Here is a 19830-nt window from a genome sequence, read left to right as displayed (position 1 = left end):
CAGACTTTTACCATAAAGAGCCAGACAGTAAAGATTTAAGGCTTCAAGGGCCACCTAGAGTCTCTGTTCCAACTCCTCTGCCATTGTAGCAGAAAGAAGCCACAGCCTATGTGAAACTGAATAGCCATGGGAGTGACATATATATTGGTCTCTGCTCTCACTTCCTGACACAGAGCTCCTAAAATCCTTGTAATTTCCTAAGTCATAGGGGTGATAAGAGCGTCTTGTGTTATAATATTTGGTCTTAGTGCTCGGTTCATGTCCCAGGAGCTTCTAAGTCCCATAGAATCTTCAAGTGATGCGTGTCCTCCCGTATACTAATGAGATGGTCCGTGGCAGAGGTCGCCAGATAATTTCAGGATGGGAACTGGCTGCCAGAAAGACCAAGGCATGATTAGAGGGTTGGACCTTTCAGCCCATTCAGCGCCTGGGTGGCTCAGTGGGTTAAAGCCTCTGCCTTCGGCTCGGGTCATGATCTCAGGGTCCTGGGATCGAGCCCCACGTCGGGCTCTCTGCTCAGCGGGGGGGCCTGCTTCCCCACCCTCCTCTGCCTGCCTCTCTGCCTACTTGTGATCTCTCTCTCTGTCAAATAAATAAATAAAATCTTTAAAACAACAACAACAACAACAACAAAACCCCAGATGAATGGGACTAATGTTTGCAACTGATCTTGAAAGGCTTGAAAAAAATATGAACTAAGAGAGGGATGGATAGATGTGTGCTAAAGCAAAGAGCAAAATATTCATTGTAAAATCTAGGTGGTGGGAATATGGGTGTTGACTGAATAATTCTTCAATATTTTTTAAAGGTTCTCCATAAAATGTTGAGATTGTAAAAAACGAACACACAAACTCAACTGTTTCACTTTCATAGCTGCTAATCTGCCTTTTTTTTTTAATAAAGTAGGCTCCATGCCCAATGTGGGGCTTGAACTCATAACCCTGAGATTAAGAGTCCCATGCTCTACTGAGCCAGCCAGGCGCCCCCATTAACCTGCTTCTTTATGCCAGAGAAGTATCAGTTTTTAGGTCTGCATGGCTACCCCATCCACAGGCTGGTCATGGAGTTGTTGGATTCCAGACCAGAAGGGAACCTGGTGAGACATTGGGGACATAGGAGTGAACAAGCCTTCCCTACCTGGAGAGATGCCGAGCAGCTCCTGGTGGGTCCTGCTAGGTTATCCCAATGACCACAATAACCAGACCACATGTGGCCAGAAACACCGTCCTGGGCCTGAATGGAAGGGTCCAGCACCCTGATGTTCTGTCTGACCACAACAGCAAACAAAAGATTCAAGTCTACTTTGGACCAATGAGCACACTGGATCCTGCTCGGGGCACGCCCCTCCCTTCCACGCCTACCTCCTTCCAGAGGTAAAGTACATGAAAGATGTCCCACACCATGAGTCATCCAAGAAATGCAAAATAAAAATCACATCCACATGTTTTACTTTTTTAAAAAAATTTCCCCTTGCTTTTGTTTACTGAAGTATTTTTTTCCTAGAATAAAATCCACCCATTTTTAAGCACACAATTGGATGAGTTCTGATGATTGTACGGAAACATTTAACTACCACTACAATCAAGATAGAGTTCTCTCTCCCTGAAAAAGTTCTCTCTTAGGGAAAAAAAAACCCTCTTCCCTGACCCCAGTGGGCCAAGTTTTGTTGTCACTAGAATTTCATAAAAATGGGATCATATAGTATAGACTCATTTAGCTTACTGTTTCTGAAATTCAGCTGTCTATATGAGTATTCGTATTTTGTTCTTTTTTAATTGCTGAGTAGGATTCGAAGATACAATGTATCACAATTGGTTTATTCACCCAAGATGGGCACTGGGTTTATTCAGTCAATAATGGGCATTGTTGCTGTTTTCAGTTTTTTGCCCATTACAAATAATGCTGTTAGGAACATGGGTGTACACGACCTTGTTGGACACCTGTTTTCATGTCCCTTCTACTTCTAGCGGCATCACTGGTTTGTACGGTCAATGTGTATCTAACTTTATAAGGTCATGGCATCCTGCTTTCCAATGTGCTTATCACATCTGCCATTCTCACCTGAAATATAGTAGAGTCCTAGTGGTCCCACGTCCTCACCAACACTTGGAATTTTTTGTCTTTACACTTAACTGTACTAGTGGGTGTGCAGTGGATCTTACTGTGGTTTTACCTGGCATTACTCTTTTCTTTAAGATTTATTTATCTGAGAGAGAGAGAGAGAGAGAGAGAGCGCACCAGCAGAGGGAGCGGCAGGCAGAGGGAGAAGCAGGCTCCCCACCGAGCAGGGAGCCCGATGCGGGGCTTGGTCCAGGACCCTGGGATCATGACCTGAGATGAAGGCACAGGTGCTTAATGGGCTGAGCCACCCAGGCGCCCCTTTACTTTGCATTTCTAATGACTAATGAAGTACAGCATCTTTTCAGGTGTTTCTTTGCCACTGCTGCGTCTTCTTGCGAAGTGCATCTGTTCAAATCTTTGCCCACTTTTTACTGGATCCTGGATTGGGTATCTTGTTCCTGAGTTACTCAAGTTCTTTATATATTCTGGATACAGGCTCTTCATTGGATATGTTTTACAAAAAATTTCTCTTGGGATGTGCTTTGCTCTTTTATTTTCTTAACTACATCGTTCAAAGGCAAAAGTTTTACATCTCGATCAAGTCCATTTATCACGTTTTCACTCATTTCAAAATAAAATAATTGCACACCCTGGGCGTTTGAAGCCAGGGACCAATGTGGAACTGCTTTGCCTAGGCCAACTGAGAGATGAAAAACTAATCTAAGACAGATTTGGGGGGGGTGTCAATGACTACCTGTGATTTTTTTCCCCATATATGTGAAGTATTATATAATATAGAATTAAAAATCAAAATGCTTTTTAAAGGTAAAAATTAACACCTTATAGTTGTTCAACACTTCATAATCTTCAAAGCTTGTTTATTTCTGCCTGACAAGAATCCTTTTTTGGGGGAAAGGAGTTGGGGCCTTCGTGGGCCATAAAGGCGTAAAAAATTCGCCAAAGTCATCTGTTTCAAATGCATACTGCAAGAAGACACAAGAGTAAAAATTGTTGCCACTTTTTTGGGGGGCCTGCAAATTTTTTTAAATTAATTAATTTATTTTAGAGAGTGAGCGGGGGGGGGGAGCAGAGGGAGAGGGAGACAAGCAGACTCCCCGCTGAGCAGGAAGCCCAATGTGGGGCTCGATCCCAGGACCCTGAGATCACGACCTGAGTCAGAACCAAGAGCTGGACGCTTAACCAACTGAGCCACCCAGATGCCCCTGGACTACCCATCTTGACGACAGCTATCCAAATGGACAAACATACATGCTTCAGCCAAGCAAGCCCACCGGTGTGTTTTTAGCTCATGGTACACTGAACATACCCACGGAGACATGCCAAGGGTGCCCACCCAGTAATGTTCCTAAAGGGCGAAAAAAACTCTGGAATGAATCCCAGTGTTACCAACAGGGGACTAATTAAACACATTCTTCAACTGCTGGACTTAATGAAATATCACGCGGTCATTAAAAATAATGAGGGGAATGTGCACTCAGTGTCAGCCGCACCGATCTCCCCGCTCTCTCCCTCCCACCTAAGAGCTCTGGCCCTCGATATTCTTTTTGGCTGCAATGCTCTTCCCACATCCACGTCCATGTGGCCCATCTCCGGCCTCCTTCCCGTCTTGGCTCCAATGTCACCTTCTCCATGAGGCCTGGCCATCTTAGAAAAAACTGCAATCCTCCCCCCAACCTTCACTATTCTCTGCCCTCCCTTCTGTTGCCTCCTTAGCACGGAACTGCACCATACAGTTATTTGCTTTGTTTACTACCTGACTTCCCACATTCAAGAAGTCATCTGATGAAACCAGGATTGTTGTCTAATTTGCTCACTATTGTATCCACAGCACCTGGCTTGCGTATGTGTAAACATGCTAGTATGGAAAAATATCCACGATCTAGTGTATGAAAAGAGCAAGTTGCATAAAAGTAGATCTATTCTGGACACTAACGCTAGTGGACAGAGATACACACACAAACACACACTCATGTATACCTGCCCCCATACACACGAACACACGTGCACATAGTCACACACAGAGAAATGTATCTGTTCCTAGAGCGAAGGCTTGTGAGGAGTAATTACCTTTACGTAGGAAGAATTAGGGATTTTTACTTTTTATTCTACTCTCTCCTACACGGTTGCACTATATGCACACATATATTCATATGTATGTACATATGTCTGTATAAATATATATTCCTTATCATAACAACACTGAAAAGCCACCAGAACCCCTTTTTCCCTTATAAACCCTCGGTGTCACCATACGCAGGTGATAGGCACCCATAAGCCACAAGGTGGGGAGGAGCAGAAACCAGATTTAAACATCCTGAGCGGGCTCCCCACCCCCTCTCCCACAGAGCCAGGCTGCAAGCCATCTGTCCAGGTCATACCACCGGGGAGACGGGCTCGTGAGCCAAGCGGGAAGGTTCTGTCTGCCCAAATTCTCATGGAAGCAGGGAAGCCACTTGAAAAATCGGCACAGATTCCCTCGGGTTTCTGCCCCTGAATTCTTCACACTCGGGCAGCCGAAGAAAAACCACTAGAAATGCAGAGAGGGGAACAGGCCATCGGGAGATTAAACAAGCCTCCGAGAGGGGCAGGACTGGGGCGGGACTGGAGCAGACTGGCTCGGAGCCGGCACCCCCTCGCCGACCCTGCTCTGCAGACTCGGAGACCAGCAGAGACCACTGCCCAAGCTCGGGGGTGTCCACACTGCAGGGCGGGGGTGGTGGCTGGTCCACGCACTGTGAGATGTGAGCGACATCCTTGACCTCAACCCACTACATGCCAACAGCGCGCCTGGAGTTGTGACAACCATGAACGCTTCTGGACGCCGCTGGGGGACAACATCAGCCCAGCCGAGGACCCCGGGCCCGATGACTTGCCCATGTCCGCAGGTGCCCAGCGCTTATGTGGTTATGTGGTTATGTGGCGAATTCACTAGGAGGACCACTCTTGTCAGGTGAAGTCCCCGAGGCTGGGGACGCTCATGGCGAACTCAGGGGCAGCGGGGCCTCGGGGGAGGCAGTGGACCAGGCTTTTTCGGGGCCCAGGATGGCTTTTATTTGCCCCCTTGGGTAGCTACGGCAGAGGTGGCTGTGAGGTCACCAAAGTCTTTTCTTCCCAGACTATAAAGCCAGCCTCTCCCACAGGGAGTTGTAGCCGAGAGGGTCAGGGTGGAAGTGGAAGGGATATTCCCAACTTCTAGACCCGGCCTATTAAAACTTCCCACACAATCCTCCCCTCTCTCCCTCTGCTAACCACCGGCTGGGGCAAAAACTTCCAATGCCCGAAAAGATGGCAGAGCCACAAACCGGACAGGGCCTGGCTCGCTGAATCCTTGCATGGAAGGCCACTCGTGAAAGGCCCCCCAGACACCAGTGCACGAGCAAGAGATCAGCTTTGACGGCAGTAAACCCCAAACCAGCACGGCCAACCCGCGACAGCAGCCTTCCCTGACCTCAGCTAACACAAGAACGTCTATCAAGTCACGTGAGTTTCAGTTTCCTCCTCTGTAAAATGGGTATAACACTGGTACCTCTCTAATTCAGTTGTTGTGAGGATCGACTGAGAGAGTCCTTGGGACTGTGCCTGGACTTACTAAGCCTTAATGGAGGGTGCCTCGTAAGAGTGAGTGAGAAGAAGACGTACCCCCGAATCCCTGCCCTTCCCATTACCCCTTCTGTGACCTCTTTTCTGAGTCACGCTCAATAACCTGGGAAAGAATGATTTGCCCCAGTCCTCAAATGCCTTAGCGACATACAGAGGTTTTAGGGAAACTTCTTGTAGTAAGGCTGGGGACCCTTATTTTCTCACACAGCTGTCCATGCATGTCCGAAGCGTCCTGGCTCCTCCTTACCAAAGACACCACTGAGAGGCCAAGGTGACCTTGAATAAAAATGGAAGAGGATCCCACAGATGAATCAACCGTAAGGCTGTCTTTCTTTTGCTTTCTCCAGCCCCGATAAAATTAAGCAAGATAAAACCTAAAAGCAGGAGTACCTGGGTGGCTCAGTCAGTTAAGTGTCTGCCTTCGGCTCAGGTCATGATCCCAGGGTCCTGGGATGGAGCCCCGTGTCAGGCTCCCTGCTTAGCAGGGAGCCTGCTTCTTCCTCTGTTCCTCACCCCGCTCGTGCTTGTGCTCCCTCTCCTGCCCTCCCAAATAAATGAATAAAAATCTTTAAAAAATTTCTTAAAAAACCTAGAAGCAAACACATAACTTTGGCCCCGAGCCAGTGGACAGTCTTCCTGGGCCTGCTGTGTAACTCAGGATCACAAAGAGAGTGGCCATGAGTTAAGCCCCCAAAGACCGTGCCTCCCCTGGCCAGTGTGGGGGCACCACACAGAGCGGGAAGGCCGACCCCTGTGCCCACTCTGCTCATTTTTCGCCCACCTGTTTGTGGGCGAATAATGCCCTCGGCTAGGCAGTCTCTAGAAATGATTGCCATTATAAGCCAATGACTTCCTGCTTTAGTGTGGGGGCTGGGAGCTAGGCAGAAACCCAGGGGAGCAGTTTTCACATCAACTTACACGCAGGGAAAGAGAAAATTACACCCACTGAGCATCTGCTATGTGCTAAGTATCCCCGCACACATATCATCTCACTCCTTCGTGAAGACAGAAGCCACATCTGTCGTGTTCACTAGTTTCTCCAGTGCCTAACAGTCTTAGGCACACAGTAGGTGTTCACTAAATACTTGTCATCTGAGCTTACCATGACCCCTACTTATTGCTCTGACCTCACGTGTAATTTACTCCCTGCATTAACTATGCTCTGGCCACTTTCACCTTCTTACTCACTCTGGCCCCAGGGCCTTTGCACTTGCCAATTCCTCTGCCTAGAATGTTCCTCTCCCCAATCTTTGCACAGCTGGCCCTTTCTCAGCTTATATTGCCCAGTTTAAAGTGATGCTCCAGCTCCTGTCACCACACTCCATTACTATTTAGGTATTGATTTGTCTCACCCCAACCAGCATGCCAGTATCAAGGAAGGATTAATTATTTCTGCCTTTCTGCTATTTCTCCAGCAACTAGGCACCGCACCTCAACATAATAGGGGCTTGATAAATATTCGAGGTTGTGTAACTCAGTGATTGAGAGCCCAGATTCTGGACCCACATCACCTGACTTTGAATCCTGACCCCAGGACCTGGGGCACACTACTCCTCTGAGCACTGCCTCAGTTTCCCCATTCATAAAATGATGGCAATTCCTACATCACAGTGCTGCTATGAGGATTAAATGAGTTAATGCATATATGTCTGCTGTCATTGTTAGAGACAGAATGAGCCACCCCAAGGTAGATCTTAGATGCGTCCAAAAGACAGAAAGCGCAGGCTCCATGAGATGAAAAGGTCCTCCTTGAGATGATTCAGCAACCAAGCTCTTTTGGACCTGGTTCTCTGACATCTAAGCCGAAGCTATTTTCACAAGGTTTCCCCGCGATGTAGGGAGAGAAATGAGACCCAGCCGGTGCCCCACCGCCTTTTAAAGGTTAAGCCTTCTCCCCACTGACCGGCAGCTCAGGGCTGGAGCAGTAGAGAAGGCAAGAGACAGAAGGGCTGTCCGGAAAGGATATTCTTGGTTTCTGATTTCTTCCATGTGGCAGCCTTCATCTCACAGCCACCAGGCTCTGGCCTTGGCTGCTCAGCCCAGCTGCTTCTCGCCAGCTCGGAGGCCGAAGGCAAAGCTGAACCTGACCTTCACTGGTCCTCTCCTTTCACACTCCCAGCTAGGGCTCTGCAGGGACACGTGTGGTTGGACAAATCCCCAGCCCCCTGATGCTTCCCCCCATGGGGATGTGCCTGGAAGGAGGCTCCATCCAAAGGCACCAGAATCATTAAACAGCCACACAAACGGAGTAAAGCTCCCAGGAGCCCTGGCAGCTGGACTGGTCTTTAAAGGCTGCCACCAGACCCCAAAATGAATGTTTAAGATCCAGCCAAGTTTTACCGCCTGGGTGGATGGGCTTTGGCAGCTCAAGGAGCTCTCTGGAGAAGAGGTGAGGTGGGGGTGCCATGCGGGCTCTGTGCTCTGCCAGGAGAGCCCCAGGGTAGCAGGGGTCTGCTTCCATCTCCTGACTGCTTGGCTGGCGTTCCACCTCTACCCACGTCCAGGTTCAATGCCACAATCCACTGAGGCCTCACTAAGGGCCAAGCGCTATGCTAAGCACATTACATACTTCATTTCTCTTTGTCCCTACGACACCCTAGGAGTTGGGGGGCTGAAATCTACTGACGAGGAAATCCTCATTCAGAGGGTTAAGTAGCTTGCCAAAATAGAGCGCTGTCCTTTATATCTAATCCATGAGCACTTTCTGTTGACTCCTACATTATTTCCCACTGAGTAACTTCTCTGAAACACTTCTGCTACCTCCCTGGTCCAAGCCACCATCCCCTCCCCCTTAGACCAGCGCTGTAGCCTCCCAGATGGTCTCCTGGGTCCCACTCTTGTCTCCTGACAACGCCAGTCTCCATTCAACAGCTGGAGGGATACTTTAAAAGAGGATCATAGGACTTCCTTGGTCAAAACCCTCCAAAGGTTTTTCTAGGCACTTAGGAAAAAAAAATAGAGCTTCTAATCTTACAGGCTCTAGTCAACCTGCCCTGTGCTACTTTTCCAAACTCACACTGCCTTCTGTGCTCTGGACATATTGGGGTAACATGCAAGAACAGATTATGTGTCTTCTTGCTATTTGAAGTGTGGTCTTCAGACCCCAGCATCAGCATTATCCAGAGCTTACTAGAAATTCAGACGCTGGGATGCCTGAGTGGCTCAGTGGGTTAAGCCTCTGCCTTCAGCTCAGGTCATGATCCCAGGGTCCTGGGATGGAGTCCTGCATCGGGTTCCTTGCTCGGCAGGGAGACTGCTTCCTCCTCTACCTCTGCCTGCTGCTCCCCTGCTTGTGTGCACTCTCTAACAAGTAAATAAAATCTTAAAAAAAAAAAAAAAAAAAAAAGGAAAGAAATCCAGATGCTCAGGTCTCTTCCAGACTTACTGACTCAGAATCCATATTTTGACAAGGTCCCCAGAAGATTCCTACGCTCATTAAAGTGTAGTGGTTAAGAGTGAGGAAGACTTTGGAACCAAAGAACTTGGGATGGAAGCCTGGCCCAACCACTCACCAGCTGGGTAACTTGGCATCAGGGACTAGCTACTTTCTGCGTAGTGAAGAGCTCATCTTACCCAAAGAGAGACTTCGTCTATACCCTTGGCTCCTTGGAGGTGATTTCCAGGCTCATGGTATATCTGGCAGAGGTGTCTTTGATCATCTAGGGCTCTAGCCACAGGCAATGGGGTTTACAGCGACCGCTTTGGGGTCCCCTAGAGAAACTGATGACTAGAGGTATTAGCGGGACCTCCAACAGGCGCTGGAGATCAAAGGTCAGCTCCCTGAGAGTACAGGATTGAGCCCCAGTAAAAACTCTAGACACCTTAGGCTCAGGGAGCTCCCTTTGTTGGCAATATTCTGTGCACATGGCACAGTCGGTAAGCAGGAGGAGGTAACACCATCCATGACTCCATGGGGACAAAATGACTGAAGGCTCCACATCCCATCCGCCATGTGACTCTTCCCTGGGCTGATTTTAATTTGCATCCTTTTGCCATCCTAAAATTACAGATCTAAGGAGCACCTTTCTGAGTCCTGGGAGTCATTTTCATGAATTATTGAAACTGCATGGGCTCAGGGACCATGCATGCCCAGCCAGCTGGTCCAAAGCCAGGGCAGTCTTGTGAGGACCAGTCCCCCCCGACTTTGCAACTGGCTCCACTCTGTCATTCCCTTCCCGGAGCTTCAGTCTCCCCAGCTGAAAAATGGCCATAGAGTAGATCACACCTTCCATGTTTATCAAAAGACTAAATGAGATAATGAACGCACAGGAGTTCCATGATAAACACAAGTACAATGTCCCCCGTGGTTTGGTCAAGGAAGCGGAGGGTCAGAGAGGCAAAGCCACTTGCCCACAGTCAGAGGCTGAAGCTCGGTCTGACTGACTTGAACCCTGGTGTGATACCGTCTCCTCGTGACTTGCCATCGCTTTCCGGGAAGGGAGAGACACGTGTGGTTCTGCTGAGCCCATGGTCCAGCAACCTGCTAAGGAAGTTATGGGGCCTTTGGGGGTAAGTCTCCCACCGCCATCCCAGTGCTGCCTCCTGCTTCTCCTCACTCCTCTTTTTGGGATTCGCATGACATGAATATTCGGCTGTGTGACGTTGCTCCATAGGTTTCTTTCTTCCCCTTCTGTTCCTCTTTTCCCCCAATCTTTTTATTCTGTTGCTCACAGTATGTACTTTCTCTCCATCTATCTGTACGTTCCTTAACTCTTTCCTCGATCACCTGCATTCTGCCACGGACCCCATCCAGTGAATATTTTATTCAATTCGACATTTTCTACTCTGTTCTTTTCTTCTGTTTCTCTACCAACTCCTTCTTGGAGCACGGTTACAATCACTGCTCTAAAGTCTGTGTGACCATCCCACCGTCTGGGTCATCCTGTGGTGGGTGCCTGCTGATTATATTTCCTCTGAGAATTCGCCAGACTTGGCTGGTTCTTTACGAATCAGTTTGTTCCAGATGGTATCCTGGACGTCTTGAATATTATAAGACTCTAGGTCTTGCTTGAATCCTACTAAATATATTGACTTTTTTTGGCTGTACCAGGCAACTGAGTAGGTTGGCTTCAGACCACATGTTCTAACCTGCCTTCTAGGTGCTGTTAGGCCAGAGTCCGTTCAGTTTTCAAAGTGTCCTCAAGGCCCTGCCTATCTGTCCCTCATCTGTGTCCGCGGGGGCCAGCTGCAGACCGGGGCGGTCGTCTACACTATAGTTCAGTTCTCAAAGTCTCTCCTATACTGTTCAGGGTCATATCCACTCTGTGGGGGCAACTCCAGGGTGAGCCCAGGGGTTCATACCTAAGTCTGTGGGCCTCCTCTGGAGCTGTGTCCTCTCTAGTGTTTCCTGCACTCTGGCTCCCAGAGGCCCCCTTTCATTACCTGCTGTCTAGAAAGTGGAGGCTTTGGTCCCCCCTGCTCTGCCGCTTACTTCCCATGACTGGGTCTGGGTCTGGAGCCAGGTGCCCCCGCCAGCTCCCGCCACACACTGCCAACCCCAGCACCGGCGGGGAGCACAGACCAGGCCGGTTCTGTAGCTGAGTGGGCACAGCCAGTCCGTCCCTGGTTCCCGGACGCCAAACCAGCTGGCAGCTTTAGGGCGACGGTGATCAGGAGCGGACACTGCTCAGGACGCGACCCCGGGCTGTTCACCTCCAAAGGACCAGCATTTCAACGCCGGAATTATTAAACAACACTGGAATTATTAAAACAATAGGCATGATTTTCCAAGGGGCTATTTCTGGGACGGGCAGGTCCACGTGCTGATCTGCCTTTAATTCCCATGAGAGGAATGATTTGTTATTTTAAACATGTTACACAAGACAAAGTCCCGGTTCAGAGAGGGGGAGGCATCTGCTTCAAGTCACACAGCCGGTTACCAGTGGGGCCAAGATTCCAACCCGAGTCTGCGTAATGCCGCTCTTCTACGGCAAGGTCCAACAACACCGTCCTCATCACCATCGTCACCACCATCATCACCACGTTCGGTATTTGCTGAGCACTGACTATGCAGAAGGCACTGTCTAAAGTTCTGTGATGTACTGAGGTGGGAAGAGGAGGAAACTGCATGACAGGGATGTCATTTGCCCAAGGTCACATACACCTGCTGAGCGGCAGAGATGACATCTGAACCAAAAACTGCATCTCACTCCCACCGGTGCTCTGAGTGGCCCTGCAACCGTTTCTCTCGTAGGCAGGGCTGGGCCTGGTGCCCAAGGAGTCGGGTGGGGAGAGAAGACAGAGGCTGTGGGGAGGCTGCAGGGAGGAGGTGGGGCAGAGGTGGGCTGAGGCCAGATGCTGGGGAACATCTGTGACCTAGAACAAAGCCACAGCACCTCTCCATCTCAAGGGATCTTCTGGCCCTTTCAGAATGGCTATGTCCCTCTCAAAATGGTTTCCTTCTCTCTCCTGCTGGAAACCCTCAGCTTCTCCAGGTCTGCTTCCCAAACCCCAAAGCTTTCGCAGCATGTCCTCTGGGGCCCATCCAGCCCTGAGGTCTTCCTGGTGGCAGCATCGCTTCCTACCTCTCCTCTCCTCTCCTCTTCTGCCACCGCCGCTCCCCCCCCCCGCCCCCCCCCCCCGCACCTCAGCTCACCAGCAGATTCAATTAACCAATTAGATGCTGCAGCCACAGAAAGCCAAGCAATTATGGAAGCAGACCAGGTGCCTTGGAACTCCGTCTCACAGAGGGGCCTGGGAGGCCTCCAAGCAGACAGCGGGGCGGGGAGGGAGGCAGAACACTACGGGCAGTTGCTGCCAACCCTGGGCTGGGCGAGAGAGGCCACTGGGGGGCTGTGAAAAACACACCCCTCGCCCCAAATACAGATGCCCTGGCCCACTCCGTTGCTCTGCCTGGGGCCTGGGCATCAGGATTTTTTTACAGTCCCAACATAACACTAACAACAGATGGGATCAGCAGTCTAGTGGAGATGCAGGGTAAGGATCACTGATTCCTTCTAATGCACGTGGAATGGCTGGTGCCCCCCCAGCCACTCTTCTGGGGTCTTCTGTGTATTCTCTCCCCCAAAGTGTGGTCTGTAGACCCACAGCACTGGCAGCACCTGGGCACTGTTGAAAGGCAGAATCCCAAGCCGCAGACCAGGCTGACTGAATCAGGACCTGCATTTTTAACAAATCCTAGGAGACGTGAAGGATGGAGACTCCACACTCTCTAGTCCTAGCTAGACACACTAAGGTTGGCAAGAGAGCTAGGAGCATCGGTCATTGCCTTGGTTTCTCTTCTTGCGTGTTCCGCAGCTGCCTGGACACTGATTATCACTGGTGGGCTTCCCCTCCTTCTGAGCCTGTGCCCAGAGTAATTCCCGTAGCAGCTGCCTTGAGCATGGGGCTTCCCTGCTGACCCCTGTCAACCTGTCAGCCCCCAGGCTGAACGATGAGGTTGGCCTCAATTTCCCTCCAAGACCTCAGTTTCCCTTCTGGGCTGGAGGCCTGTCTGCTCTCGCCTCACTCCCCACAACCTTCCACGTCCAGCTAACACATCGCTGGCTCACTCCCCGGACAGGCTGGGCATTCGCAACACACCTTGCTTTTCTCCTTCATAACCTTTAGGCCGATTCACAATTACATCGTGACTGCTTTGGCCTTGGACTGACGTCTGCCTGTCCCCCACTAGAATGAAACACCATGAGAATATAGGTCACGATGGGGCGCCTGGGTGGCTCAGTCGTTGAGCCTCTGCCTTCGGCTCAGGTCACGGTCCCAGGGTCCTGGGATCGAGCCCCACATGGGGCTCCCTGCTCAGCGGGGAGCCTGCTTCTCTCTCTCCCACTCCCCCTGCTTGTGTTCCCTCTCTCACTGTGTCTCTCTATTAAAAAAATAAATAAAATCTTAAAAAAAAAAAAAAAAGAACATGGGTCATGAATGTCTAGTTCTCTGTTGAATACATAACACATAGTAGGTGCTCAAAAAATATTCAGTCCGTGGAGACTGACACTTGGTCAGCTCCTGCCCCAGGGAGCTGAAATCTACCCCCACCCCCCGCTCCCCGACATCAGAGGCGGCCTCTACTCTCCTTTCTGTCTCTATCCATCTATCCACTGGAGGTACCTCATGTAAGTAAAATTCTATAGTATTTGCCCTTTCATTTCTGGCCTACGTCCCTTAACAGAATGTCTCCAAGATTCACCCATGTTGTAGCATGTGACCATGTCCCTCCTTTGAAGGCTGAATAACTGTGCCCTGAATGGATAGATCCCATTTTATTTATCCATTTATCCATCTGTCGATGGACACCTGGGCTGCTTCACCCTTTTTGCTACTGGGAATAACGCCGCTAGGAGCCTGGGTGCGCGAATGTCTGTTGGGAGTCCCGCTTTCCGTTCTTTTGGGGATATTCCCAGAAGGGGAATTGCTAGATCACAGAGTGACTCTATTTTTAATTTTTTTGAAAAGGCCTCATCAAGCTGTATTTCTTTTTTTTTTTTTCCTTCCTTTCCTTTCCCCACTTCCAAGAATAGCCCACTAACCTCAGTGGCCAATTCTACTCTACGTTCCCGGAAGGCCTCTGGGCCGCACGTCATTCTCTCATGAGCTGAAAAGCAATTTTTCCCCTTTTTTAAAACTTCAGCTGCAGAAATCACCTGACTGAAAACTGCAGAAAAACCCTCATCCCACACAGGAACGGAAGGGCTTAACCAGCCCCGCCCGCCGGCTGAGTACAGGCTTTTACCAGGATTCTTGGCAAACCCTCTAAGTGTAGCTCAACCTTACTTTTTTATCAAGTGTTTGGAAACAAGCTAATAGGCTAGGTTTCAGAGCCTTCGCCTGGAGGTGACAGCTTTCCACCCCTACCTGATAGATAAAGCAAGTTAGAACGTCATGGATTCGAATTCGGAATAACGGTAGCTTTGCCCAGACAGATCCCAGCTCTACCGGATTTCTTTTATCACTATGGTCAGTGCCCTCTAGGTAAAATGTCATCCCAGCTGCAATTTCCATTCACGGTTATGGCTCCAAACCCCGACTCAGCACAGAAATATCTGAGGTGCTTTAAAAATACATAAACACAGATAGGGAGACAGCCGACGTCCCCAGCTCAGTCTACTTGGTCATAGTCTCCGGGGGTGGGGTCTGGTCACTGGCAGCACTTTATTTTTTTCAAGATTTTATTTACCTATTAGAGAGAGACAGAGAGAGCGCTCGAGCAGGGGGAAGCAGCAGAGGGAGGGGGAGAAGCAGGCTCCGCACTGGGGGTTGATCCCAGGACTCTGAGATCATGACCGGAGCCGAAGGCAGATGCTTATTAACACAGTGAGGCACCGAGGCGCTCCTAGAAGCACCTGAGAGCTCCAGCCATTGTCAAGCATAGCCCGAGCTGAGCATCCCTTCCTTAAGAAGGCAAGAAGACCTGCGATCCTTCCTTCTCTAGAAAGAATATTTTCAATGGGCTTTAACCTGACGAGAGGCACCCCTGAGCTAGGGGCATGGAACCCCAACATTTAAACAGGAGAAGCAGGTGTTCCACAAATGGAGAGCACGGCCTTGCCTGATGGGTGGATGGAGCTGATGCCAGTCACCCGCAGTGCAGTGGGTGGAATGAGAGAAGAATGGGGGGGGCATGGGGGTGCTGCTCCAGTTCAAGGCTTTTGCCTGATGGGGTTCACATAGCGGATTCAAGGGGTTCAAAAAAAACCCCTCTGAATGGAAGGCAAAATTTTCTGTCCTTCAGGGTGTTTTTCTGGGAAGGGTGCCCCATAGTCCTGTCACCTCACCTCAGGTTCCGTCACACGCCCCTCACCTCCCCACACCCTCCCCTGCCCCCCACCGTGCGTAATGCAATCATTAAAAATAAAGAGCTAGATCCATCCACATTTGCACCGACCTAGAGGGACTGGACACAGTCACTTGTTAATCAAACAAAAGCCACTTTTTCAGGGTGGTGTCCACAGAATGATCCGCCAAGCCCCCCAAGAACAGGGGCTGTCCGTTTTGTTCCCGGCCATATTCCCAGCACCAGGAAACTGTGTCCGGCCCGAAGAAACGGCTTCATCCCCACTTCCGGAATGAATGAGTAACTTCCCAAAAGAGCTGAATCCTCTATATGCGGACGATGTTTGTGTGAATGATGAAAAAAGCGTGAAATGAGGCATATCAGGACATTACAGGCAGAGACCTCGGGGAGAAGAGACTGGAAGGGGGGTGAGAAAAAGTAACACTGCCCCTTAAGAATAGTTCGTGGTTACTGAGTGCTTATCTTGCACGAGGGACGGTGCTCAGTACTGATTATGTCTTGTTCTCATCTGAGCCACACAACAATCCTTCAAGACGTCCTCCCGTGGTTATACCCATTTTACAGCTGAGAAAGTCTAAGCACACAGATCTTGTTCAAGGCCACAAAGCCCAGACCCAGGCCCTGGCTCCACAGCCCGTGCATTTAACCCCTCTGCTCTTCTGACTCTCCGTCCAAACTCCTCTTTTGGTTGTAACACTCACTGTGACCAGCACGTGCTACGTGTGTCCTAAAATCTTAAGTAAAATATAAAAGTGTCAGGGCTTTCCTTCTGGGCACTTGATGTCCCCGTGGGGTCCCTTCCTGATCTAAATGTGCAAGCTTAAGTCCTTCACTCTCAACAGGGACTTGGGAACTGATACTCCATGCTTGGATCTTATCTCGGTTCGGCAGAGTTTCCACTGCCTAATCCATACCATTTAAAGATTCAGTGGAATCACGGTCTCTGGCTTTACCTGAAACCTTGGGGACAGTGGGACCCGTGGACAGCAGCCATCCCAGGCTGCAACAGATAGGACTGTCACACCTGCTTAGGGCAGGCGGGCCCTGACTGGATGCAGACTCTCTGGGTGACAGGCCCTAAGAAAACCCAGAACCAACCTGCCTCAGAGGAGTCTCGGAGCATGGAGCATTTGCAATCCTGGAAATGAGAAGCAGGAAGGCCGTGCAGAGGAAGCCTAGCGTACAAGGGTTTTTTTCAGCCATGGCCTTCTTTTTCGGGAGACCAGCAGCTAAGGTGTTAGAGTAGATCCGAACAGATTAGGCTTTCGATTACTCTGGAGCACCACTCCTCAGTGTGAGCTCAGGTCCCCAATGCCAGCACTCCCCAGATGTTTGGGGAAGTGCAGACCCCCTCATCTTTGAAGCGAGGAAGACCAGAGCTTAAATCTTGACTCTACCGGTTGGAGACTGGGTGGACTGCTTAGGTTTTAAGCCTCAGTCCCCAGCCTTATAAGCCGATGACGATGATGCTGACCTGACTGGGTGAATTACGATGCGTATTAGCAATAAGGGGAGTGAAGCCCTGCCGGGGACAGGACACAGGAAATAACAACCATTACTCCTATTAACTTGACGCGGTGAGAGCCAGGTTCTAAAATGGCTCCCAATGATCCCTAACTCCCAGTATTCACATCCTTTTCTAACCCCCTCCCCTGGAATGTGAGCTGGACCCAGTGCATTGCTTCTAAGGAACAGAAGACGGCAAAAGGAAAAGGATGTCATTGCTAAGATCAGGTCACTATAAGACTCCGGCTTCCATCTTGCTCAGCTGCCCACTCTGATGGAAACCATCCGCCATGTTGTGAGCTGCCCCGTGGAGAAGCCCACGTCGTGAGAAAAAGAGGAAGATCACCGGCCGACATCCAGGAGGGAATGCAGCACCATGCAGCACCCCCGTGCCCCCTCATTCTTCTCTCAATCCAATGCACCCTCGCTGTGAGGAACTGAATCCTACCAACCGCTAACGACGCGAGTAAGCCTGAGAACAGGTCCTCCCCCAGCTGAGCCTTAAGATAAGACTGCAGCCCAGCCAATACCCTGACTGCTGCCTTGGCAGAGAACCTCACCCAGAGGCACGCAGAGAAGCTGAGTCTGGGTTCTTGACCCACAGGAACCATGAGCTTAATAAATGTTGCTTTAAGTCATTATGTTTGTTCTGCAGCAGTAGATAACTAATACACCCTGAAAACAATAGATTAAATTCAACCAGAGCAGCACGTGAAGCCTTTTAAAGTCCTCCTCTCCAAGTTAGGTCACGTGTTTCTCACGTTTCCCTATAAGGTGATAAGCTACTTGAATCACCATAGCGTCTAAACGAACAGGGTGAGCACTTATCGTTTTAGACTTGATTTCACTTCATTGTATAGTCTCACTGAATCTTACAAACCTATGAAGCAGGTACTGTGATTGCCCACATTTTACAGATGAAGCCGAGACTTACAGGGGCCAAGCAACATGCCCCAGGTGTCAGCAGTTATGTAGAAGTGCCAGGAAATCTGGCTCTAAAATTTAATTTGTAATAATTATGCTTTATGGTTCTATGAATCTTGCCCAACTCCACAAATGGTAAGTGGATTCATACCCAGGTAGCTAACACCAGACATGACCCTCTCTAGACACCTTCTATCTCTAGGACAGTGAGCAGACTATGTCTCACCTGGAATTCATCAGGGTCCCACTACCTACCTGTAAACACTAAGCTGGCATTTTCAAGTTCTTCTTGGGGAACTTTGAAGCTGAAGGATTCATTGTAGAAAGGATCAATTGTGCCTCTTAAGAAGGATGTCTTCTTTGTTTTCACAAGTTTGAGTCCATGTACCAGCTGGATTTTCACAAAAGGGTCTGAGAATTGGAGACAGAATTAAAGAACGCTGGAGCTCATGAAACTCAATCCATCCATCCAACTTCCCAGCTGTCTGATAACCCAACCACCTACCTATTCTTTCTTCTCTCTTTTTTTCCATCATTCCACCAATCTTTCCGTCCATCAGTCCAGATACCCACCCCTTCTTCCATTCATCCATTACCCATCCCTCCTTTTTCCCATCCAGCTGCTTATCTGCTCATCCCTATCTCTCTTCCTCCAACCATCCAAGACTTATTGAGCTCCTCCCATGTGTCAGGCACTGTGTTCATTTTACAGATGAAGACACTGAAGACTCAAGACAGGAAATGGTCTGCTTAAGATCAGATGAGTGGGGGCGCCTGGGTGGCTCAGTGGGTTAAGGCCTCTGCTTTCGGCTCAGGTCATGATCCCAGGGTCCTGGGATCGAGCCCCACATCAGGCTTTCCGCTCCGCGGAGAGCCTGCTTCCTCCTCTCTCTCCCTGCCTGCCTCTCTTGCCTACTTGTAATCTCTGTCTGTCAAATAAATAAATAAAAAACCTTAAAAAAAAAAAAAAAAAAAAAGATCAGATGAGTGGAAGAAAATCCAGACCCAGAGCCTGCCCTGGTTTTTTTGTCCCTAGAAATCCATTATCATGTCAGTGAGCCCATAACTCCATACACGGGAGTATAGAGATGGCAGATTAGTAACCATCATTCTTAGATCGCTTTACAGTTACAAAGAGATTCATGGACACTATCTAATTTAATATTTGTCTAAACAACTCCATGAGATGGATACTGTTGTTATCTCAATTTTTCAGATGGAGAAATTGAGGCTTAGGGAGATTAAGTATCTTCCCCAAGGCCACATCATTTGTGAGTAGTGGAACCAGGACTTGGTTCCAGGCAGTTTGACTCCAGAACCTTTTATCATTTGATCCTATTGCTTCCCCCCGGTGGTCAGTCTGAAACTCTCCAGCCTTAACATCATTCCCTCCACGGACCCCTCCCAAATCTCTATTTTTTACAATGTGGTTTCTGAGAATGCAAGTTGTCTTCTAAAGGCAGCTGTCACTTTACAGCAAAAGTAATTTATTTTGGCTACTGTCCTTAGAGGAGACAGTGGTTTCTCCAAGGAGCTGAAGAGGTCCCAGAGACCCTGGCTACTTTCAGGATAATATCCTTTGCTGTCATGGGAGAAGCTCCATACAAATGGAATGTAATCTGTTCCATTTCATGAAAAGTCATCTTTGAATTGGTTTACTATAAAGCAGACATTTTAAATACAACAGTCTTTTCAGAGCCGGGATTTATAAAGATTCAAGGTACACTTGAAATGAGCTGGGGGGAAAAAAAAACACCTCAGGGCCTGTCCGCTGCTTGGGCAAATGGGACTGGGCGGTCGGTGCACACTAGCACCACCCGGAGCCTGACATCTCCATTGTAGGCACAGCTGCCGAAGGGCGGGTCCCTTCCTTGGGGGCTGCGTGGGCACAGAGGATCTGGAGGTCAGTACTTACCACACGTGGTCTCAGTCAAATCCCCCATTCGAATGGGGTTACTGAGATACCA

The 19830-nt window shown here is 49.4% G+C and overlaps 1 protein-coding gene across 2 annotated transcripts in view; it reads right to left on the bottom strand.

Annotated features, from left to right (window-relative positions):
- SYT17 (synaptotagmin 17) overlaps positions 1-19830 on the bottom strand; it is an 84836-nt gene that overhangs the window by 11728 nt on the left and 53278 nt on the right. For both annotated transcript variants that reach the window (XM_080830197.1, XM_080830198.1), the window contains exon 5: positions 18119-18274. In XM_080830197.1, coding sequence (XP_080686323.1) covers positions 18119-18274 — 156 coding nt within the window. The remainder of the gene's footprint in view (positions 1-18118; positions 18275-19830) is intronic.

Source organism: Martes martes (genome assembly GCF_963455335.1).
Source record: "Martes martes genome assembly, chromosome: 18".
Lineage (NCBI taxonomy): Eukaryota > Metazoa > Chordata > Mammalia > Carnivora > Mustelidae > Martes > Martes martes.
The sequence above is the reverse complement of the archived record's forward strand: the minus strand, read 5'-3'. Positions and strand labels throughout refer to the sequence as shown.